Raw genomic sequence first — 24742 nt, forward strand, 5'->3', positions numbered from 1 at the left:
GGCTGTATGTGTCATACGTTTGCCCCCACTAACAGCTCTACGCGTTTCGCCATTTTGGGCTCATCAGGAGCAGATCAGATGTGGGGGTAGACAAACAACAAGAAAGCTGCCAGCCTCCGTCCAGAGGCAGCAGAGCTACAAATGCCGTTCTGAGGTCAGATAAACATTGGGGGTCTGTTCAAAGGTCTAATAAAAAAATTGGGTATCTGATCTGGATTGTGGTTCTGATACGAGGTCTGATGAAAAATATGTTTTGTTTTTTTTACTTATTTTCCTCCTCTAAAGTCTAGGTATATCTATCTATCTATCTATTATCCACCTATCACTACTGAACAACTTGGTCAATTTACATGCCTAACAATGTTTCAAACCATAGAAACCAGAAACGCTAGCAAAGAAAGAATGGAGGGAAAAAAATTAATTTTCCGCCTAGGTGCTTCATGCTGACATACTCTACAGAAGGGAAAGAATTATTGTCCTATGTTATAGGCGAATTGCTATCATAGCTCATTAGCAAAATAGTCGGGACTCAATTTTATTAGTGTTTATCAAGAGAGAATGTACCCGGAGCAAGGCCATTGAAGCAAACACTGACAAATATTATGGACCGCTGTGGAGATTTACATGGCAGGGGGAAGGTAAAATTGTTTCCCATAAAAAAAAAAAAAAAGCTCAGCTCTGGACTCCTCACAATACATGGCAATAATGAAATTCAGCAGGCGTGACAGTGGCAATGAATTTATTTTAAATTGTGTTTGTGGGAGCATAGATGCTGAAGATACGGGTCATTTACAACTAATTTAAGGTTGTTTTTGCCTTTCTTTTCATTTTAAAATCACCAGAATACAAGAGTAAAAAACATATTTATACATATCAAAAGGCTGCAAAACAAAAAAGAATAGCAGCAGCTACTTGCTTAAGGTACTCAGAACAAAAACAGGTTTATGATAAAGTTTTATTTAAAAAAAAAGTTTAAATACACTTAATAAGCCCTTCAATGGTTTTGAAGTTACCCAACCTCCTAATGCCTGCAAAACCATAAACCAGCTGGTATCTGAAAAATGTGCTGCCTTGAAGAACAGCAGCCCATATCACCAGCATTGTCCACTTACCCCAAATACGGTGGGGGGAGGGGGGGGGGGGGGTTCTAGGCAGGGTGTTCTGTGGCATGTTGTAACCAATGACACAAGAGTCTTTTTATATTAATCAGAGCTTTTGATTTTTGTAATACCTGAAGTCAATCTACTGGGAGTGCCTTATATACAAGTTTACGATTTAGCATTCATTTAGATTTTTATGATTGGGTGAAGACGTTGTCTGAGATTAGAAAAAAAAACTAAAAACCTTTTTTTCCCCCCATGAACGGCACCACTCTTGTCCACGGGCTGGTTCTAGTCTCGCTGCTGATCATGTGAAAAGGGCTAGACTGCAATACCATACAAAACCCACTGACAAAGGTGGCACGGTTTCTGGAAGAAAGAAGCCATATTTTGTAATCTCATACCACCAATTTTCTGCAATTAGAAAAACTCAACATTTGTGAAACAATGCTAAAATGTAAACTATAGAAGGCTTTCAGTAAACCACAAATAATCAAAATCGCTTCCCCTCTCTGACGGGTATATGCCAGTCTTCAATCCATGCAAGTTGTCAAAAAACAGCCATACAACTTTATATCTGACTGGTAGCAAGTCCGACATTTTATTTCCGCTGTAAAGGTCCTTGACTTCTGCTCATTTGAGCATGTTAGTTTGCCAGGAAGAGCATTAAAAAGGGTTGTCACAGAGGTCCTTAGAAGAAGAGCCCAGCATTTAGGAAAATCACCAAGTCAAAAATAAGCCAGTCACAGACTGCAACATTTGATTTAAATCCATAGGAAAAAGAGTGACCTCTGAGCAAACTCAAGTATTTTGTACCATCCATTCACTGCATTGGAGAATGACCATACATGCGGGCCACCAGTCAATTTGGAACTCCTTCATTTTTGGGATTGGGTGGAGGGCCTAGTATCAACTGTCTAGGGGTCCAAGACAGTGATGGGCAAACTGCTGCTCTCCAGCTGTTGTAAACTACAAATCCTATCATGCCCTGCTGTAGGCAGACGGCATACTGGGAGTTGTAGTTTTACAACAGCTGGAGAGCCTGTTTGCCCATCCCTGGTCTAAGATCACATGCCTGATTGACTTGTCAAGACCATCTCAGTACAACCCCTATAATGCATTGGCAGTAGACATAGATGGCTCCAGGATTCACTACGAAACAGCTTATTGACTCTAGGCAGAGGTGAGGGAAGAATGACAGCACCTATCCAAAATCGGACTTCTTTAAAAAACATTGTTAAGGCTTTTATCTCTTAAACCCTGGCACCACACGGAGGCAGCCAGATATAAATAGCCGTTTAGATGTGGGATTATCAGCTCATACGACTAAGAAGCGATTACGTGGCTTGTAAGAAAATCAGGGTTAGCGCATTACCGATTCACAGTTTTGGTCTGCACAACTGTTTGCTAGATCTCTGGGTTCTCCCATAATCCTCTGCGTCAAGCAGAAAAACTACTTGAGGCATAATAGATTATGGTTATTCACAAAAAGCTCTGGTTAAATAAGACGTGGGGGAGAGAAAATATCTGCTCGGTGGTTAGACTGCTGCTTTCAAGTTCAATCAGTGACTCTTTTTTGAGGAACCAAACCCTGAGAAACCCATGACAGCTGCCATTTCATCATCTTCTTCAAACCCCAAATCTTCCTCTGCCTTCCTCTTTTTCTCCCTCTGCTTTTCTTTTTTATAGGCTCGTGCTTTTTCCTCCTGGATTTGAAAGAACATGACACAGTTCAGACAGCATTATAAGCAATCATTATAAGCCAGTGCAGCAATAGAAGTGGTTTCTGTCTGCATTGATTTTAGTCAATCTAGTATCAAATGTGGGTGAACGTACCAGGATACAGCAGTATGGTCATGAGCAAAATTGGGTTTCCCAAAAAACGTCCAAGCCATTGATGAGAAGATTGGCTTTTTTCTGCTCTCCAGCCATCCCACAGAGAATGAATGGAGCGACAGGGCAAATCTTTGACCTACTGATCCATTGAGACGAGGGACTGGAACCAGTGATCAGACCCCCATGGATCAGTTATTTATCCCTTATGCCTCATTCACACGTCAGTGTTCGGTCAGTGATTCTGAGCCAATACCAGGAGCGGCTCTAAACACAGAAGAGGTGGCGATCTTTCCCTTAGGCTCCATTCACACATCTGCAAATGGGTCCGCATCCATTCCGCAATTTTGCGGAACGGGTGTGGAGCCATTCATTTTCTATGGGGACGGAATGGATGCGGACAGCACGTGTGAATGGACCCTTATACCTTATGTCTGTGGAGGCTTCAATTTTGGTTTTGGCTCACAATCACTGATGGAGCCTCCACAGACATAAGGTACAAGGGAAAGATCTGCACCTGTTCTGTGTTTAGAGCCGCACCTGGTTTTGGCTCACAATCACTGATGAAAATCACTGACGTGTGAATGAGGCTTTATCCTGTGGATAACATTAACCCCTAAAGTACAGCTTTCGCAATAAAAGTGTTTTCACTTCTATGGGATGGCTTGTAATTATATTTTCTCATCGCTACGATGTAGACAGTGAGCAGGTAAACAAACAAGCCTTCTCTTCAACCTGCTATTTGCTGTGGGTGCCAGATGCCAGGCCCCCACAGATCTGATATTGATGACCTATCCTGAGGATAGGACAGGAGGATACTGCATAGTAATTTCCATGGAGCCCCTGCCTGCAGCAGGGCTCCATAGAAACAGTACAATGCTAATGCATTACAGTCTACTAGAATAGCAATCCAACCATTTCTTGTGTTATAGTTCCCTAAAGGAGCTATAAAAAAAAACTAAAAAAAAGTGTAAAAAAAAATGTTTTAATAAATTAAAAAAAATTAAATAAAAAAATTCCCAAAAATGAAAGAGAAAAAAAAACCAAAAAAAAAACCACATCATTGGTATTGACGCATGCAAAAACGCCCATACTATTAACATATAAAAATATTTATCCCAATATGGAAAATGGCAAAACGGGGGGGAAAAAAAAAAGTCTAAATGGCCAGTTCACCGTTTTTTTGGGTCGCTTCTCCTCCCATAAAAAATTATCAAAAAATGAAACGCACCCAAAATGGTATCACTGAAGAGTGATTGGCCCGCAAAAAAATGAGCACTCACACAGCTCTGTACATATAACTACAAAAAAAAGTTATAGGGGTCAGAATATGACGAGTAAAAGTAAAAAAAAAAAAAAAAAATCAAGGTTTTTATATTTTTTGTATAAAAATGCAAGAAAAAAAAAATACATATGTGGTATCGCCGGATTCGTACTGACCTGGAGAATGAATATAACTGGTCAATTTTACCGTGTAGGTAATGCCGTTAAAATTTCATCCCATTTGTCATTTCTTTCCTACTTCCCACCACATTGTATGCAACCATAAATATTGCCATTAAAAAGTGCAATATTAAAAAACAAGCCCCATACAGCTATAAAAAAAAAAAAAGTTATGGCTTTTGGAGGGCTGGGAGTAAAAGACGAAAACGAAAAAATATTTTTAAGATAACCATAACTTTTTCTTTCTTGTCATATATGTTTAATGTCTTGTGTTTTTGCAGGATAAGCTGGGAAGTGACCACTCAGACATTCAATGGCTAAGGCTTGTCACCACTGCAACAACTGATTTGCTGAGTGTCAAAAGGGACCAGAAAAAGACCGGAGAGGGACTTGGTAGAACTGGAACTGGAGATCCAAGGAATTAACAAAATGACTATTTTATCAGTCAACAACACTCTGATCCTTTCTTTTTTAAATGGAAACCCCAGACAACCCCTTTAATCTATGGCAGTCCCACGGGTTATTTTGGCTACTATGAAATATAAGTGTAATTAAAATGTTTCCTCTGTGAAAGCATGTGACAAACACTGTTACAGGTCCTGTAACCTCTCTGGACACATCTAAGTCAAAATAATTACAATGCATTCAAAGACTCTTCAGACCCTTTGACTTTTTCACATTTTGTTATGTTGATACCTTGTACTTAAATTTTAAAAAAATGCAAGTTTTCCCTATGATTCTTCACTCTATACCTCATATGATAAAGTGAAAACAAAATTATTGAAATGTTTGCAAATGTATTAAAATGGAAAATCAAAAATTCCACATTGACATAAGTATTGAGACCTTGATTGGATTGGAGTCCATCTGTGGTAAATTCAATTGATTATAGACAAAATTTGGGAGGACACACCCCTGTCTATAAAACATGTGACAGCTGACAATAGCAAAAACAAGGCCATGAGGAGGAAAAAACCCTGTCTGTAGAGGTCAGAGACAGGATTGTGTGGCGGCACAGACCTGGAGAAGGGTACAATTTCTGCTGCACTGAAAGTTCCCAAGAGCACAGTGGCCTCCATAAGTTTGGAACAACCAGAACTCTTCCTAGAGCTGGCCTTCCCACCAAACTAAGCAATAGGGGAGAAGGGACTTGGTAAGAGAGGAGACCAAAAGTCTAATGGTCACTCTGGATGAGCTCCAAAGATCCTGTGTTCAGATAGGAGAAACTTCCAGAAGGTCAAGCATCACTGCAGCACTCCAATCTGGGCTTTATGGCAGAGTGGCCAGAAAGAATCCTCTCCTCAGTAAAAGACACATTAAGGTCTGCCTGGAGTTGCCTAAAGGACTCAGAGGAACAAGATTTTTAGGCCTCAATTCTAAGCGTCATGTCAGAAGTAAACCATACACTGCCCATCACCTGCCCAAAACCATCCCAGCAGTAAAGCACAGTTGTAGCAGCATTGCGTTGTGGGGGTGTTTTTTTGTGGCTGGAACAGGGAGACTGGTCAAGGTTGAGGGAAAGCTGAATAGGGCAAAGAACACATATATTCTTAATAAAAACCTGATCTAGAGTGCTCTGGACTGTAGGTTTACCTTCTAGCAAGACAGTAATCCTAACCACACAGCCAAGACAACAAGGAGTGGTCGAGGGACAACTCCATGAATGTCTTTGAATGGCCCAACTACAACCAATTGAATATCAGAGACGATATTGGCTCCCTATCCAACCTGACAGAGCTTAAGAAGATCTGCAGAGAAATATGACAGAAAATCCCCAAATCCAGGCATGAAAACCTTGTGGCATCATACCCAAGCTAAACTGAACACTTATGACTGCAATATTCTAGTTCTTCCTCTTCAATAAATTAGCAAGTATTCTAATATTCTGTTTTTACTTCCTCATTATGGGGTACTGAGTGCAGAATGATGAGGGAAAAAAAAGAACTTTATTCTTATTTTAGCACAAGCCTGCAGCATAAAAAGTGAAAGGGTTAGAAGACTTTCCAATGCATTGTATATTCCCTGTAAAACAGCAACCTGGGCACTTTTTTTTTTTTTAACTGCCTGTCCCAATATTCTTCCCCTTGTAAAATGTTTAAAATTGATGACTGGGTCTTACCACTCCTCTTGTCAATGGGAGGTGTCAGTACACATTGCATCAAACTAGAGAGGGAACACGCTTTGTTGACAAAAGGAATGATAACAAAATGTACTCATATTTCCAGGAGGAATAAAAGAGAAGCTGCATACTGCACAAAAAGAGATGCTATAGTTAATGTATGGGGAATGGAAATGTTTTTAAAAAAAAGTAGGAGCAGGAAGAACCATTTGAATGGTTGGTTCCAGGTAATCAACATCAGATCGGTGGGGGTCTAACTCATGACACCCCCGCCAATCAACTGTTTGAAGGGGTTGCAGAGCTCATGTGAGCGCTGCATTGTGTTCAGCGTTTAACCGTCTCCCTTGTAGGTTCAGTGCATGGGAAGAGTAGTTGTAATTACACTGCACTGCCATAAGGGACATAGTCTAAAGTTAAACACTGAAAAGGAGGCAGCACTCCCTTCAAACAGCTGATTGTTGGGGGTTCTGGAACTCGGACCCTCTCCAATCTGATATTAATAATCTTCCCTGAGGATAGGTCATCAACATTATGCCATTGTATAACTCCTTTCAGGACACTTCACGATTCCTTTAAGGCAGTCAAATTTGTATGTATAATATATATATATATATATATATATATATATATATATATACACTGCTCAAAAAAATAAAGGGAACACTTAAACAACACAATGTAACTCCAAGTCAATCACACTTCTGTGAAATCAAACTGTCCACTTAGGAAGCAACACTGAGTGACAATCAATTTCACATGCTGTTGTGCAAATGGGATAGACAACAGGTGGAAATTATAGGCAATTAGCAAGACACCCCCAATAAAGAAGTGGTTCTGCAGGTGGTGACCACAGACAACTTCTCAGTTCCTATGCTTCCTGGCTGATGTTTTGGTCACTTTTGAATGCTGGCGGTGCTTTCACTCTAGTGGTAGCATGAGACGGAGTCTACAACCCACACAAGTGGCTCAGGTAGTGCAGCTTATCTAGGATGGCACATCAATGCGAGCTGTGGCAAGAAGGTTTGCTGTGTCTGTCAGCGTAGTGTCCAGAGCATGGAGGCACTACCAGGAGACAGGCCAGTACATCAGGAGACGTGGAGGAGGCCGTAGGAGGGCAACAACCCAGCAGCAGGACCGCTATCTCCGCCTTTGTGCAAGGAGGAACAGGAGGAGCACTGCCAGAGCCCTGCAAAATGACCTCCAGCAGGCCACAAATGTGCATGTGTCTGCTCAAACGGTGAGAAACAGACTCCATGAGGGTGATATGAGGGCCCGACGTCCACAGGTGGGGGTTGTGCTTACAGCCCAACACCGTGCAGGACGTTTGGCATTTGCCAGAGAACACCAAGATTGGCAAATTCGCCACTGGCGCCCTGTACTATTCACAGATGAAAGCAGGTTTACTCTGAGCACATGTGACAGACGTGACAGAGTCTGGAGACGCCGTGGAGAACGTTCTGCTGCCTGCAACATCCTCCAGCATGACCAATTTGGCATTGGGTCAGTAATGGTGTGGGGTGGCATTTCTTTGGAGGGCCGCACAGCCCTCCATGTGCTCGCCAGAGGTAGCCTGACTGCCATTAGATACCGAGATTAGATCCTCAGACCCCTTGTGAGACCATATGCTGGTGCGGTTGGCCCTGGGTTCCTCCTAATGCAAGACAATGCTAGACCTCAGGTGGCTGGAGTGTGTCAGCAGTTCCTGCAAGACGAAGGCATTGATGCTATGGACTGGCCCGCCCGTTCCCCAGACCTGAATCCAATTGAGCACATCTGGGACATCATGTCTCGCTCTATCCACCAACGACACGTTGCACCACAGACTGTCCAGGAGTTGGCAGATGCTTTAGTCCAGGTCTGGGAAGAGATCACTCAGGAGACCGTCCACCACCTCATCAGGAGCATGCACAGGCGTTGTATGGAAGTCATACAGGCACGTGGAGGCCACACACACTACTGAGTCTCATTTTGACTTGTTTTAAGGACATTATATCAAAGTTGGATCAGCCTGTAGTGTGTTTTTCCACTTTAATTTTGAGGGTGACTCCAAATCCAGACCTCCATGGGTTAAAAAATTTGATTTCCATTTTTTTATTTTGGTGTGATTTTGTTGTCAGCACATTCAACTATGTAAAGAACAAAGTATTTCAGAAGAATATTTAATTAATTCAGATCTAGGATGTGTTATTTTTGTGTTCCCTTTATTTTTTTGAGCAGTGTATATACACACACACACACACACACACATACTCACCTCTTCCCGCAGTTCTTTCATTCTCTCTTCAAAGTCATAATCCTTTTGTTTTTCTTCCATTTTCTTCTTATTTACTTCAAATCGTTTTTTAACTTGATCCAGCGTGGAGCGTTCTACTCGCATGGACATCCCCAAGTTCCGCTGATCTGAAATGCACAAGTCATTGTAAAATCAATAGCAGTTTAGGTGTCTAAGGGTCTTTAAATCCTGAAAGCGTCTGCCCAGCACAGCAGTACAACATTCTACTGCACGGTTTTGCTGAAGGGCACTCCATTCATCTCTTGTCCAGAGAATTAATAGCAGGGACACATCTGATTTACAGAAGAACTTGCTCGAGAGTTGTACTTTCTTCTCGCAGCTTTTTGCAAGTCCCTTTGGCCGGCACCACAATGGAAAATGAATCAGAAGGAATGGGGCCGGAGTGACACTTTACAGCTACACTACAGCCATGGCCTATCATTAGACAGTGAATCATGGACAATGCAATTTATTTTCTGTCACATGAACAAATTAGGACTCTATAATTAAAATACATTTTATATGACCTGATGCGGTGAAAAGCAACATCGAACGTCAGAAAACCAATTAAAGATGTCTGCTGAAAGAACTTCATGACATGCCCTGTAAAATCCCTAAGTAAATGTGCTTCGTACTTAAAATATAAAAACGCCGCTGAGACCTCTGAAGTCACAACATGATTAAAGTGGAAACTGCTCAGGTGCTATGTGACCATATGTCTGCAATGAACTTTTCATTCTCTCTTTTCAAAAGCTATATTATTTAGGACCAAGGTGGGCAACGGGCAAGCCGTGGTGGTGGCCGCTCAGCGTCTCAGTTGAGGAGTCCATGCGATCCTTTATCATCTGACAGCTCCCTGTCATGTGCACTAGGATGACATAAATCCCAGGAATTGCTCTCAAAGCAGACAAGCTCTCCCATCTGAACGTCATATAGTCTAGATTTCTGTTTATTTGTCATTGTCAGCCCATCAATGGAAGCTCAGGTTACAGTTCACGGCAGAGAACAATTGCTAATTGGTTCCAATTTAAGTCATTGCCTTGTGACAAAACTATCGTGCAACAGATCCAAACTGATGGACGCCTGACTCATAATGGGGTTTGTCTGGGCTCTCCTCCATTTTTGCTGTCAAGCAATGGAATGATCACATGACAACGGCCATCTGAGTTTTAGTGTAAAGCTTGCTAAAAGGGGTTATCCGGGAATGCATCATTTCTAAAACCGGTGCCTTCAGCCTGCCTCTCCTAGTGAGAGGATCATACTTCCCTGCTCCGGTCCTACGCCCTTGGCTCCCATGTTTTCATCTTCAGGACCAGGTCTTGCTTTCTCCTCGATATGCACCTGATCCTCTTCAGCAGGGATGTGTCCACAAGAGAAGAGAACTGCTCGGACAATCCGCACAAACAACTGACATCCTGCAGATTTCTAAGTCTGCACTGCAGGGGACTTTTCGCCCAATTTCCACACCGTGTCCACGAGATTTTGAAAATCTTATCTACTTCGCGGTGGATTTTATGCATGGAAATCCATGTGTAATATGCACAGTGTTGTAACTGCAGGGTTAGGCTACATGCACACGACAGTTGTTTTTTGCGGACCGCAAATAGCGGATACGTCTTCACATCCACATCCGTTCCATGTGTCTGCAAATTTTGTAGGTTGTGTTTCCGTGTGTCTTCCGTTTTTTTTTTGCGGTCCAGGAAGGCTGTAATACTTGAAATTTAATATATACAGGTTTCCCAGCAACCATCTGCAAAAAAAAACGGATGCGGGTGACATACGGATGGCTTCCGTTGGTCATCCTCATTTTTGCGGACCCATTGACTTCTATGGGTCCGCAAACCGTTTTTTTGCGGACAAGAATAGGACATGCCATATTTTTTTGGCGGACGTAAAACACGGACAGCGGACAAGAAATGGATGAGTCCACCGCATTTTTAACGGATCCATAGAAATGAATGGCAAACCATCCGATCCGCCCAAAAAAAAAAACGGAATGGAGGAAGCAAAATCTACTGCCATGTGCATGTAGCCTTAAAATGGTTTCTGGTTTTAGGAGGAAACTGGACAACACTAGGGGCGTGCCAAGGGCTGGGCCGATAATCGAAAAATACCAAAACCAATTATCAACCTGATTAACCAACCGCACTTTCCCTATGCCGGTGTATTCTGTTCTGTTTCATGACGCCTGAATATTGCTGTGTACTCCTGTATATACTCCCCTATATTGCTGTGTACTCCTGTATATACTCCCCTATATTGCTGTGTACTCCTGCATATACTCCCCTATATTGCTGTGTACTCCTGTATATACTCCCCTATATTGCTGTGTACTCCTGTATATACTCCCCTATATTGCTGTGTACTCCTTTCCTGTATATACTGCCCTATATTGCCGTTTACTCCTGTCCTGTATATACTCCCCTATATTGCTGTGTACTCCTGTATATACTCCCCTATATTGCTGTGTACTCCTGTCCTGTATATACTCCCCTATATTGCTGTGTACTCCTGTATATACTCCCCTATATTGCTGTGTACTCCTGTATATACTCCCCTATATTGCTGTGTACTCCTGTCCTGTATATACTTCCCTTTATTGCTGTATACCCATATACTCATTACAGGAGTACACGGGTATACAGCAATATAGGGCAGTATATACAGGAGTACACAGCAATATAGTGGAGTATATACAGGAGTATACAGCAATATAAGGGAGTATATACACACCAGTGTACAGCAATATAGAGATGTATACACAGGAGTATACAGCAATACACATGGGTATATACAGGAGTCCTGCATATACCCCTCTACACTGCTCTGTATATAACCTCAAACAGCTCATCCGTGTTTGCTTTTAGCAATAAGTCACGCCCCATTTTTGTCAGAATCGCCCAGCCCCAGGCGTGCCTAAAATAAAGAATAGATCAAAACTTTCCTAGCCGATCCTGCGTTGCCGCACTGCTTCTCCTGGCTGGGCGTTGCTGACCTGGCACTTGACCGCTGTGGCCAATCATTGGCCTCAAGCAGTGCAACGCTGCGGCCAGAGACTGGCATGTGCTGTTGACATGATGTTTGCGCTGCAGCCAGGAGAATTGAAGTGGCAGCATGGGATCTGCTAGATAAGTAATGGTCTATTCTTTATTTCAGACACTCCCTGAGTGTTGTCCAGTTTCCTTGTAAAACCAGACAACTCCCTTAATACTGGTTGTCAGGGACCTTCACGCTGACTTTCAATTATATTAATCTGCATTGCTACCAGAATTATAACCTCCCTGCTACTGCTCTGCCTGTGTAAACTTCAGTCTTCACTGCGGTTCTGACATTTTATTCATGAACTAAGAAGATCATTGAAAACAGTGTCGCAGGTGGAGAAGTGGTTAAAATGGTAGTCCATGGATTTGTGGAAGGGAATTTAACCAGCAAGATAAATACATTATTAATACAACAAGATCATCATCAGTATGGCAGCAATCTATAGGGGCTCCTAGAACAGGCATTTAAGATACTATTAATCATATGTGCAATTTCATTAAAAGTAATTGTGAAGAACAAGCTGCAATGGACCCCTAGGAGGTAATGCAGAATTAAAATACAGCGGGGTGCGATGGCAGCTCCCTCGCTCATACATAATCAATGTGACACTAATAATCCATTCAATACAGCGCTGTTCATGTATGCTAGTCCATTTGTATTAGATTTAACGCATTGTATAACATTCTAAAGACATTTATTATTTGGTATTAATTACTTCTATTTGCAGTGACAGAGGCATTTAAAGGGAATCTGTCACCGGCGATCTCCCCATCCAGCTGTGGTTCACCTGATTAAAAGGGTGTTTTTCTTCTGTAGATCTGAGGCTCCGTTCCTGAGTTATGATACTTTTTCTTAATATGCCAATTAGGCCTTTGGTGCAATGAGGGTGTCACCATTGCTCTTTGTCCACTCACGTAACTTTTTAGCATTTTTACCCTATGATTACATGGAGCCTTACAGCTAAAAAAAAATAATAATCTATACAGTATATCTACCACTAATCTATTAAAGGGCTGCCCCTCACTGATGCAGTGTGTGCCAATGTCCTTTGTCCCAATGGTGCTTCTCCCTGCTAATTTCAATAATTATTTTTTTTTTTTCATTTGAATAGGGCAGCACATGGATTTCTGCAATCCCCCATGGAACTGATTTTCAGTTGTGGAACTTTCTACCACAAAATCGGCCACATGTGAAGACACCCTTAGATTTTATCTGCTAAAAACATCCAAGCAAGAAAACTAACAGCAGGAATTATTCACTGGTTTTGCCTTGTTCTATTAAGATTGGGGCTTCAACTGGTTACTCATTTCAAGATCTCTTCTTGCTGTCTATGAACGGTAACTTCTTCAGCTCAATGCACCCAAGAAGTGCTGGAGTTGCACCCAGGCTAGAAAATCCTCTAAACGCTAAGCAGCATGGGTTCTAGGCGGATGCATCTTACATAGGCCTCATGAACATTACAGCATTATGGCTGCATACAACCTCTGATAAAATCCACATCAAAATCCGCATGTGTTACTTGCGAATTTTGACACGGATTTGCCCGAGATCCCCCCTTTGCGTTGTAAAAGGGTGAAATCTGCACAAACAGACGACGTGCTGCCGATTTCAAAATCCAAACAGCAGGACCATATTATGCTGGGCATTTTCCACACAAAAATCAGTACATAATACACACCGTGTGCATGGAGCCTAAAGCCGCACCACTACACATGAAGGGTTTTTCTGTGGGATTTCTACAGTGTAGGATACCTTTAGGTTCTGTGAAACCTCCATTTCTCTGCTGCACATAGGAGTTCTGAATGCATCTTATGATTGACACCAATGGCACCCAGTGGATCCCATTGACTTAATGAGTCTGTTGGGTTTCCGTCATGGTGTCCGTTTTTCAAAGGGAAGAATAGTGTAGCAACGCTGTGCTCATTTTCCTGACAAATATAACAGAATGGCCAGCAGAGGAGCCTCTGACAGAAATGTGAACAGAGCCTTATGTCGACACAAGTTAACAGGCTAGGAGAGAGTTAAAGGCAGAGGCTGGTTACACCTGTAGGAATGGCTGGAGGGGATAGGCCACAGGCAGGACTGGAACCGAGCGGCACATTTACCAATGTAAAACACCAGCAATCTACACAGGCTACTTCCTGCCATAGGTTTCATTTTCTGGGGGAAGGACCTGGTGCATTTTACACCAGTGTATTTCTTTATTAAGACTGGTATAAATAACACTAGTCTTAGGGTACTTTCACACTTGCGTTGCTGGAACTGCCTGCTGGATCCGGCAATCTGTATGAAAACGGAAACCATTTGTAGACGGATCCGAATGCGGATCCGTCTCACAAATGCATTGCAATACCGGATCCGTCTCTCTCGGATCTGGCATTCCAGCAAGTGTTCAGGATTTTTGGCCGGAGAGAAAAATGCAGCATGCTGCGGTTTTTTCTCCGTCAAAATTCTGTAAAAGGACTGAACTGAAGACATCCTGATGCATCCTGAACGGATTGCTTTCCATTCAGAATGCATTAGGATAAAACTGATCAGTTTTTTTCCGGTATTAGGCCCTAGGACAAAACTTTGACGCAAGTGTGAAAGTACCCCAAGTCTAGTTTCACACCTATGGTAAAGCTATCCAGCAGAGGTACAACCCACCAGAGTTCACAGATCTGGCTAGCCAGACACCGCCAGAGCCCAATGCATGCATGGGTTTTTCTCTGGCCAAAACCCCACGCTCATGCTGGAAACTGGTGAAATCCCAGCCATATCCTATTATAGTCAGTGGGCTCCGAAGGTGCACGGCCCTATCCGGCACCTATCTGGACACTGAACTCAGGCTATTCCTCTGCCGAAACAGTCTGCCAGGTATCTTTACCGGAGGTGTGAAAGTAGCCTGAATAAATTCCACAAAACAGTAAAACCAAATTAATAAGAAACACTTATATGGGTATATTTAAATGTAATGTCCCATACATTTACAGAATATTGCAGTGTCCTCTCCATTTACTGCTATGGGACTGTGCTTGTTTGACTATCCTTGGAAGTTCCATAGCAGTCAATGTGGAAATATCCTAGCCAGAGCGTCCTGCTCTTCAGTCACAGAAAGACCTTGTTTTTGAGATAGGAATATGTGTATCCTGTCAATATGGCATAAATGTCCAGATGTGAATACCCCGAGCTTTGGGGCAAAACGTAAAAATTTTGGCTCATTAATCTGTACAGTATCTACCATGTTTAGAACCCCCTTACACCAGTAAAATGGGCTCCTTTATCTCTGGTGTACCAGTTTCCTTTTAGTTAAATTGTGTCTAAATGCTGAAGGAAAAAAAACTTCTAAGTTTACTTTTATCCTTTGCTATAAAAAAGTTGGATAAAAAAACCTTTTTAAAAAATGTAGTCCTTCTGAGGCTCAGAGGAACGCTGCACAAGAGAACATTTCAGAAGAACCTCACTATGACTAAACCTTTAAACATCATTGAAATGATTGACACATTGACTGCAGACACTAGAGAAGAAACACATTCTTAAAGAACGCCAGATTGATTGCAGAGAACGACCAATGCCTGTTCCTCCAGATAAAGAGCAGCACATTTATAATAATGTACAGCCGTCCAAGGAAAATGTCAAAATGTCCATTTTCTGCTGCCAAGACATGACTAGTGACCAGCCACACAGACCCTCATTAGATAGGGCAGTACAGACAATGTGATCAAGACACTCTTCACAGGTGACGGGTTTCTAATTTGCTGCATTACGTTGCGATAATTAAATAGGGGGCTTGGTGACAACTATAGTGCAAGAAATGTGAAGATCTACATCAAACAAAACAAAAAAAAAAAAAAAAAAGTTATAAAATACTTTGCTTTACTGTTTTTGCACAAATTTCTCAATTCACAGACAAAGCTGCTTTCTATAAAATTCTATAAAAAAGGCTTCAAAGAATCCACACACAAAAGATCAAAAGAATGCTAGGTGCAGGAATAGCGGAGAAAGTGTTCAATTTTCTTTGTCATTTCCAGGTACAGAATTAATGAAAAGGCCTACGCGGTCAGTCCCCACCATGGGATTTCACGCAAGCTAGGCGCTTTGTCTCACAGATAGCAGAGCTGGATCGTCAGTTATTCAGTGATTTCAACACAGTTCTTACCTCTGCTGTTTAATAGAAAATAAAAAGAGTCATAATGCAAGGGATGCTTAGGGCCGCCAGAAAATGGATTCAAACAGGTTGTCCAGTTTCAAGAAGAAACCAGACAACTTAGAGGATGGACCTGTAATAAAGAATATACCTAGAAGATCCCGCACTGCCTCTGCGGTTGTCAAGACAGGGCTCTGTTTTCGCGGCTGCAGCGCTGACATTACTGCAGCCAATCGGTGCACTCAGGAGTGGACAACCACTTGAAGTGTGTCTATTTATACTCACAAACACCTGGAAACCTCAAATAAAGTTTGGCCATCAGCCACTCTCTTCTGGGGCATAGACTTCAGGCCTCTTCGCTGTACCTGGAGTTCTAGTTGAGCGCAAAATAATATAATTTTACCAATTCTGTTGGTTTTCCGTTGAAACGGACTACAGTGTAATCTACTATGTCATAAGATATGTAACAAACCGCTTGATAAATCATCTAAAGCATTTCCCTATTAAGCAAAAAGTTGCAGGGTGAGGTGTAATGACTGCAACAATTACAACCAAGTTTCACTGTGTAACCCTAGCCCAAGGCCTCAGGCATACGCAGTATTTGCGGCTCGGATGCGGACCCATTCACTTCAATGGGGCCGCAAAAGATGCGGACAGCACTCGGTGTGCTTTCCACATCCGTTGCTCCGTTCCGTGGTCCGCAAAAAAATATAATCTGTCCTATTCTTGTCCGTTTCACGGACAAGAATAGGCAGTTATATTAATGGCTGTCCGCGCCGTTCAACAAATTGCGGAATGCACACGGACGCCATCCGTGTTTTGCGGACCGCAATACACACAACGGTCGTGTGCATGAGGCCTAAGGCTGGGTTTCCACTTTTATTTTTTGACGCAACTGAAAGACTTCTCAAACCCAGCACGCCAGTTTTCTGGCATGCAAAAGTCTCAAATATTTAAGCAAACAGCATTTGCACAAAAATCTGCAACTTCACTTTAATTTTCAAGAAGCTCTCTATGCTTTTGAACTATGCTTCTTAATAAATTTGTTGCGTCTTTTTACTCCAGCACACTTTGGTTTTACTGTTTTGGTAATTTTTCCCTATGTCCTTTCCTCTTTTTAACCCCTTAAGGACACAGCCTTTTTACACCTTAGGACCAGGCCATTTTTTGAAAATCTGACCAGAGTCCCTTTAAGTGCTGATAACTTTAAAACGCTTTGACTTATCCAGGCCGTTCTGAGATTGTTTTTTCGTCACATATTGTACTTCATGACACTGGTAAAATGGAGTAAAAAAAAAAAATTTTTTTTTTGCACCAAAAAATACCTAATTTAACAAAAATTTGGAAAAATTTGCAAATTTCAAAGTTTTAGTTTCTCTACTTCTGTAATACATAGTAATACCCCCAAAAATTGTGATGACTTTACATTCCCCATATGTCTACTTCATGTTTGAATTGTTTTGGGAATGATATTTTATTTTTTGGGGATGTTATAAGGCTTAGAAGTTTAGAAGCAAATCTTGAAATTTTTCTGAAATTTACAAAAACTAAATTTTTAGGGACCAGTTCAGGTCTCAAGTCACTTTGCGAGGCTTACATTATAGAAACCACCCAAAAATGACCCCATCTAAGAAACTACACCCCTCAAGGTATTCAAAACTGATTTTGCATACGTTGTTAACCCTTTAGGTGTTGCACAAGAGTTATTGGCAAATGGGGAGGAAATTTGAGAATTTCATTTTTTTGTCTAATTTTTCATTTTAACCCATTTTTTCCACTAACAAAGCAAGGGTTAACAGCCAAACAAGACTGTATCTTTATTGCCCTGACTCTGCTGTTTACAGAAACACCCCATATGTGGCCGTAAACTACTGTACGGGCACACAGCGGGGCGTAGAGTGAAAAGTGCGCCTTATGGTTTTTGGAGGGCTGATTTTGCTGGACTGTTTTTTTTGGCACCATGTCCCATTTGAAGCCCCCCTGATGCACCCCTAGATTATAAACTCCATAAAAGTGACCCCATCTAAGAAACTACACCCCTCAAGGTATTCAAAATTGATTTTACAAACTTTGTTAACCCTTTAGGTGTTGCACAAGATTTAATGGAAAATAGAGATACAATTTCAAAATTTCACTTTTTTGGCAGATTTTCCATTTTAATATTTTTTTTCCAGTTACAAAGCAAGGGTTAACAGCCAAACAAAACTCATTATTTATGGCCCTAATTCTGTAGTTTACAGAAACACCCCATATGTGGTCGTAAACCGCTGTACGGGCACACGGCAGAGCGCAGAATGAAAGGAACACCATATGGTTTTTGGAAGGCAGGTTTTGCTGGACTGGTTTTTTTTACACCATGTCCCATTTAAAGCCCCCCTGATGCACCCCTAGAGTAGAAACTCCAAAAAAGTGACCTCATTTTAGAAACTACGGGATAGGGTGGCAGTTTTGTTGGTACTAGTTTAGGGTACATATGATTTTTGGTTGCTCTATATTACACTTTTTGTGCGGCAAGGTAACAAGAAATAGCTTTTTTGGCACCGTTTTTTTTTTTTGTTATTTACAACATTCATCTGACAGGTTAGATCATGTGGTAATTTTATAGAGCAGGTTGTCACGGACGCGGAGATACCTAATATGTATACAATTTTTTTATTTATGTAAGTTTTACACAATGATTTCATTTTTAAAACCAAAAAAATGTTTTAGTGTCTCCATAGTCTAAGAGCCATAGTTTTTTCAGTTTTTGGGCGATTATCTTAAGTAGGGTCTCATTTTTTGCGGGATGAGATGACGGTTTGATTGGCATCTATTTTGGGGTGCATATGACTTTTTGATTGCTTGCTATTACACTTTTTGTGACGCAAGATGACAAAAAATGGCTTTTTTTACATCGTTTTTATTTTTTACGGTGGTCATCTGAAGGGTTAGATCATGTGATATTTTTATAGAGCCGGGCGATACAGACGCGGCGATACCTAATATGTATACTTTTTTTTTATTTATGTAAGTTTTACACAATGATTTCATTTTTGAAACAAAAAAAATCATGTTTTAGTGTTTCCATAGTCTAAGAGCCATAGTTTTTTCAGTTTTTGGGCGATTATCTTGGGTAGGGTATGATTTTTGCGGGATGAGATGACGGTTTGATTGTTACAATTTTGGCGTACATGCGACTTTTTTGATCACTTTTATTACCTTTTTTGGGAAGTAAGGTGGGCAAAATTTCAATTTCATCATAGTTTTTTATTTTTATGGTGTTCACCGTTCGGGTAAAGTAACATGACCGTTTTATAGATCAGGTCGTTACGGACGCGGCGATACCAAACATGTGTAGGGAATTTTATTTTTTTCATTTTTTATCAGTGATAAATGTGTTTTTTGATTTTTACTTTTTTTTCACTTTTATTCACTTTTTTTTTACCCAGACCCACTTGGTTCTTGAAGATCCAGTGGGTCTGATGTCTGTATATTGTACTGCACTGTATTTTACTTACACTGAACAGATCTATGCCTTTCAGCACAGATCTGTTCAGCACCATGGACAGCAGGACGCCTGAGAGGCGTCCTGTTGCCATGGGAACCTTCCCCGTCTGCTCAGTACTGCTCAGAACTTCGCAGACGGGGAAGGGTAAGGAGGGAATCTCTCGGGGGGCTGTCTGGGGGCTCTCGCCCTCTCCATCGGGGGGCTGCAAAGGCACAGCAGCCCCCCGATGGGAGAGGGAGGGAGCTCCCTGCGCTGTTAACCTTTTCCATACAGCGGTCCGTACGGACCGCTGTATGGAAAGAGTTAAACGGCTGACATCGCATCGCAGATGTCAGCCGTTTATACCAGGGTGCCAGCAATGTGCTGGCACCCTGGTATACCCACTAGAAACCAACGATTATACAAGGGGAGGCGGGCGGGGGATCGCGATCCCGCCTGCCGCACCGCCCGCAACCCTCCCCCTGCACCTCCCGCCACCATAAAATCATTCGGGGGTGCAGGGGGGGGTGAATAAAACTTTTTTTAGGCATATAAAGTTTCTGAAACTGCAGAAATCGCAGCAAACCGCAGGTCTGAATTGACCTGCGGTTTGCCGCGATCGCCGACATGGGGGGGTCACGGGACCCCCCCGCTAATTTAGCCTAGGTGCCTGCTCAATGATTTGAGCAGGCACCGGGCTCCGATCACTGCCAGCCGCACGGCAGTGATCGAAAATACACAGGGCGTACATGTACGCCCTGTGTCCTTAAGTACCAGGGCACAAGGGCGTACCTGTACGCCCTATGTCCTTAAGAGGTTAAAAAGCTATGTACACCTTCAGAGGCAATTTTTTGTATAATTGCACTCTCATCTTGGGCTAAAAATCTTTTTTTCAATTGGTCTTTATTAAAAATACTGAACCGTTCTGTCGCAAAGGGTTAACTGTTTGTCGAGCTCTGCGACTGGTACTTTTCACTTCCACTTTGTGCTGGTCATCTAATAAACCTTATCTCTAAATTACTAAGAGGTCATAAACACTTATTTAAGCTTGTATTAAGGGCCCTCTACACAGGCTGATAATCGCATCGAAAATCGCTAACGAGTGTTCATAGTAACGCTAGTTAGCGATGATCTGGCAGTGTGAATGTACTGCCGATTACCCGATGAACAAGCAAAACGCTCCTTCATTGGGTAATTGGACCATTTGTACGAACACTTTAATGCTCGTATCCCGACAGCAGATACTGGCATGTATCCACGATCTACTGTGGGGAATCAAGGAGACAGTATGGAGAAGAGAGATGGCATTAGTAATCGCTCCTCTCCATATTCTGGAGGAGATCGGTGCATGTATTTGCAGCAGTCTCCTCTACCAGTGAGCAGCAGATTCTGCTCTAATATTGTCCTGTGTAAAGGGACCTTCAGACAGTCAGATAAGCAAGCGATTGTCGGGAGGCAAGCATCACTTGCTAGCTAGTGGAGGAGACTGCTGCTATTACATGCAGCGATTTCCTCCACAGCATGGGGAGGAGCAATCGCTATGCCATAGCTCGTCCCCATACTGTCTAGTAGTTTTCTAGACTGTCATCTGCTTGCCGCCGGCAAGCACTGATTTTTAAGCATGCGCTCGTTCATCGGGCAATCGGCGGCAGTACTAGGCTACTTTCACACCTGCGTTCAGGTGTCCGCTCGTGAGCTCCGTTTGAAGGGGCTCACAAGCGTCCCTGAACGCAGCCGTCCGGCCCGAATGCATTCTCAGTGGAGGCGGATCCACTGAGAATGCATCAGTCTGCCAGCGTTCAGCCTCCGCTCCGCTCAGTGAGCGGACACCTGAACGCTGTTTGCAGCGTTTGGGTGTCCGCCTGGCCGTGCGGAGGCAAGCGGATCCGTCCAGACTTATAATGGAAGTCAATGGGGACGGATCCGCTTGAAGATGACACAATATGGCTCAATCTTCAAGCGGATCCGTCCCCCATTGACTTTCAATGTAAAGTCTGGACGGATCCGCTCAGGCTACTTTCACACTTAGAAATTTTTCTAAGTTCTAATGCAGACGGATCCGTTCTGAACGGATGCAAACGTCTGCATTATAGGAGCGGATCCGTCTGATGAAACATCAGACGGACCCGCTACGAACGCTAGTGTGAAAGTAGCCTTACACTGCAAGATGATCACTAACAAGTGTTCAAGTGAACACTCGTTAGCGATTATCGGCCGAAATATCGGCCAGCGTAATACTGCCTTAATCCACATTCTTATCAGTAACATAAGAACGGAGCGATAAGAAGTTTATTATAATGTCAGAAAGCAGAGATAAGGAGCCCGTCAGGAGAGCTGGCTGACGGAAGAGAGAAAATTCAGAGACGGCTACTAGAGGGACGCAAAGCTGCACAGAAAAAAAAACAGGTCCATGTTTTTAATAATGACCAATTTAAAAAATGATTTTTTTTTTACCTTAAAAGGAGTACAAATCAATAACAAAATAAAACTGTCTCCAAAAAGGTGTACATAGCCTTTAAAGCCATTACTGCTTTTAGCTTCAAAAACTGTATCAAAAACCCTGAACATCGAAGCCAGGTGAAGCAGAGTTTTTGGCATCTCAAAATCAGCTTTCAATGGGAATCGGCACTTGTTTTTTTTCCACGTTGAAAAATGAAGCAGCAATGGCAGTGCTGCTCTCATTGAAGTGAATGGGAGCAGCACTGCAGTAGCATAATGTAGAGAGCAGTGTGGTTCCGGTGCCAGAGGTGCTGCTGAGCAGCTAATGGGCATGGGTGTTGGACCTCCAACAATCAGACAGTGATGGTCTATCCTGAGAATTTAAAGTCTGGATGTTAAGGGGTTAAATATACAGCTATAAACAGGGGACTCTCATTTTTTCTTCTCGAATCTCATCAATGTTAGCCCATAAAGCATTTAGTATGGCTCGATTTCATCAACAACCCCCTATAAAATAAAAATGGTATTGACCCGATAGATCAGCGAGTCTGCGTTTATAGCCACCTATTCAGCGGAATTTAAACCCGCAGCCAAAATACTATAATAAAATTCAACACATTTGATGGAAGCAATTCATTTGTTGTTATTACCGGCACTGACTGCAGCTTGAGAGAGTCAAAAGATTACATTCTAGCATTTCGACATCAAAAAAAACCCAGAAATTTCTTAGCTGTAGCAGTGGGTGGCACGATACAAACTTAGTAACGGCGTAATTATATTTAGCATACATGAATTGGAAAGGAAAATTTAAATGTGATGTTTTCCAGGCTTTCATAGAAAATGCAAAATGAAAGGACGATACAAAAAAACCATTGATGTACGAGGTCCGTTTATTCTGGAGTCGGTCTTTAAAAAAAACAGAAATGGCTATAAAGCGCCTTTGTTTAAACAGCGGAAGATTAGAGAAAGTCTGGTCGCCTTCCCCTGAGGCTGCTGACAGGGACATCACTCTCACCGTTGTCCACATAACCACTCGACTGAAGATGACAAACATCGACAATTATCTTTATGTGGATGCTACACGTAATTCTAGCCATGGAAATGTGTTTCCCAGAGGCAGATCGTTCTGATTGTAGGATGGGGACAACACTTGACCATTACATATCTTAGGGGGAGTGTCAGGTGGCCCCCAAATGAGATTTTTATGTGATCCTAATAGAACTGGTCCACATGGGCATATTTAGTCATCTGGTTTGTGGCGTTAACCTCACCTTTTGCTTTCCTGCAGCCCAGTCACCAGCCCCCATAATATGGTTTTTGTATGCTGGCATCAATGTTGTAGGCATTGTTTTTACATATGAACTCTTTGAATACGATTATATGAAGTGGGTCACATCAGAGGACCCAGAAATAGATTTGCAACAATTTACACAACAGATGTGTTTAGACTGTTACTCCCCTCCCGTTCTCACTCCAGCGTTTGCAGAATACTATACAGTATGTATACCGCCAGTAGCAAAACTGGAGGATACTGAAAACATATATACATAGCGCTCCTACTAGAAGTAGATGAAAGCATACGTAAAGACATAGCTATCAACAGAGGTAGATGAAAAAAAAAATTGTATACACAGAGCTCCCAATAGAGGGAGCCGAGAGCATGTATACACAGAGCTCCCACTAGAGGGAGCCGAGAGCGTGTATACCCAGAGCTCCCACTAGAGGGAGCCGAGAGCGTGTATACCCAGAGCTCCCACTAGAGGGAGCCGAGAGCGTGTATACCCAGAGCTCCCACTAGGGGGAGCTGAGAGCGTGTATACATATAGCTCCCACTAGGGGGAGCTGAGAGCGTGTATACATATAGCTCCCACTAGGGGGAGCTGAAAGTATCTGTACATCTAGAGCTCCCACTAGAAGGAGCTGAAAGTATCTGTATATAGAGAGCTCCCACTAGAGGGAGCCGAGAGCATGTATACATAGAGCTCCCTCTAGAAGGAGCTGAAAGTATCTGTACATCAAGAGCGCCCACTACAAGGAGCTGAAAGTATCTGTACATCTAGAGCGCCCACTACAAGGAGCTGAAAGTATCTGTACATCTAGGGCTCCCACTATAAGGAGCTGAAAGTATCTGTACATCTAGAGCGCCCACTACAAGGAGCTGAAAGTATCTGTACATATAGAGCGCCCACTACAAGGAGCTGAAAGTATCTGTACATCTAGAGCGCCCACTACAAGGAGCTGAAAGTATCTGTACATCTAGAGCGCCCACTACAAGGAGCTGAAAGTATCTGTACATCTAGAGCGCCCACTACAAGGAGCTGAAAGTATCTGTACATCTAGAGCGCCCACTACAAGGAGCTGAAAGTATCTGTACATCTAGAGCGCCCACTACAAGGAGCTGAGAGTATCTGTACATAGAGTGCGCCCACTATAAGGAGCTGAAAGTATCTGTACATCTAGAGCGCCCACTACAAGGAGCTGAAAGTATCTGTACATCTAGAGCACGCACTAGACAGGGCCGTCTTTGCCGCAGGGCAAAAGGGGCAGCTGCCCCGGGCCCAGTTGCTCCTGGGGGCCCAAGGGAGCTCCGTTTCCCGACTCCCATTCACTAGTGACTGCATCACTAGATAAAACATTCGGGGCCTGGGCCCCTGATGTTTTGTCCCAGGTCCCGAATGTCCTGCCTGCCTGCTAGATACAACTGTATTGCCATACACAGAACGGCAATACAATTGAATCTAATACCCTGGGTGTAGAGGTGAAGGACCTGTGGTGACATCACAGGTCATGTGATCAGCCAAACAGGCTGTGATAGGATGACCTGGATGATGTCACCATCATGTGACCAGTGCAGGATTGGACCGGAGTGAAGAGGAGAAGGAGCCTAATGCTGATGTCTGTA

The 24742-nt window shown here is 42.6% G+C and overlaps 1 protein-coding gene across 1 annotated transcript in view; it reads right to left on the reverse strand.

Annotated features, from left to right (window-relative positions):
* Positions 1-1169: 1169 nt before the first annotated feature.
* ZMAT2 (zinc finger matrin-type 2) overlaps positions 1170-24742 on the reverse strand; it is a 52097-nt gene continuing 28524 nt past the window's right edge. The window contains exons 5-7 of the mRNA XM_040441753.1: positions 8750-8895; positions 1373-2806; positions 1170-1336 (exon numbers count right to left, since the gene is read on the reverse strand). Of these exons, the coding sequence (XP_040297687.1) occupies positions 2663-2806; positions 8750-8895 (290 nt within the window). The 3' untranslated portion in view covers positions 1170-1336; positions 1373-2662. The remainder of the gene's footprint in view (positions 1337-1372; positions 2807-8749; positions 8896-24742) is intronic.

The sequence above is a fragment of the Bufo bufo genome, chromosome 1 (assembly GCF_905171765.1).
Source record: "Bufo bufo chromosome 1, aBufBuf1.1, whole genome shotgun sequence".
Lineage (NCBI taxonomy): Eukaryota > Metazoa > Chordata > Amphibia > Anura > Bufonidae > Bufo > Bufo bufo.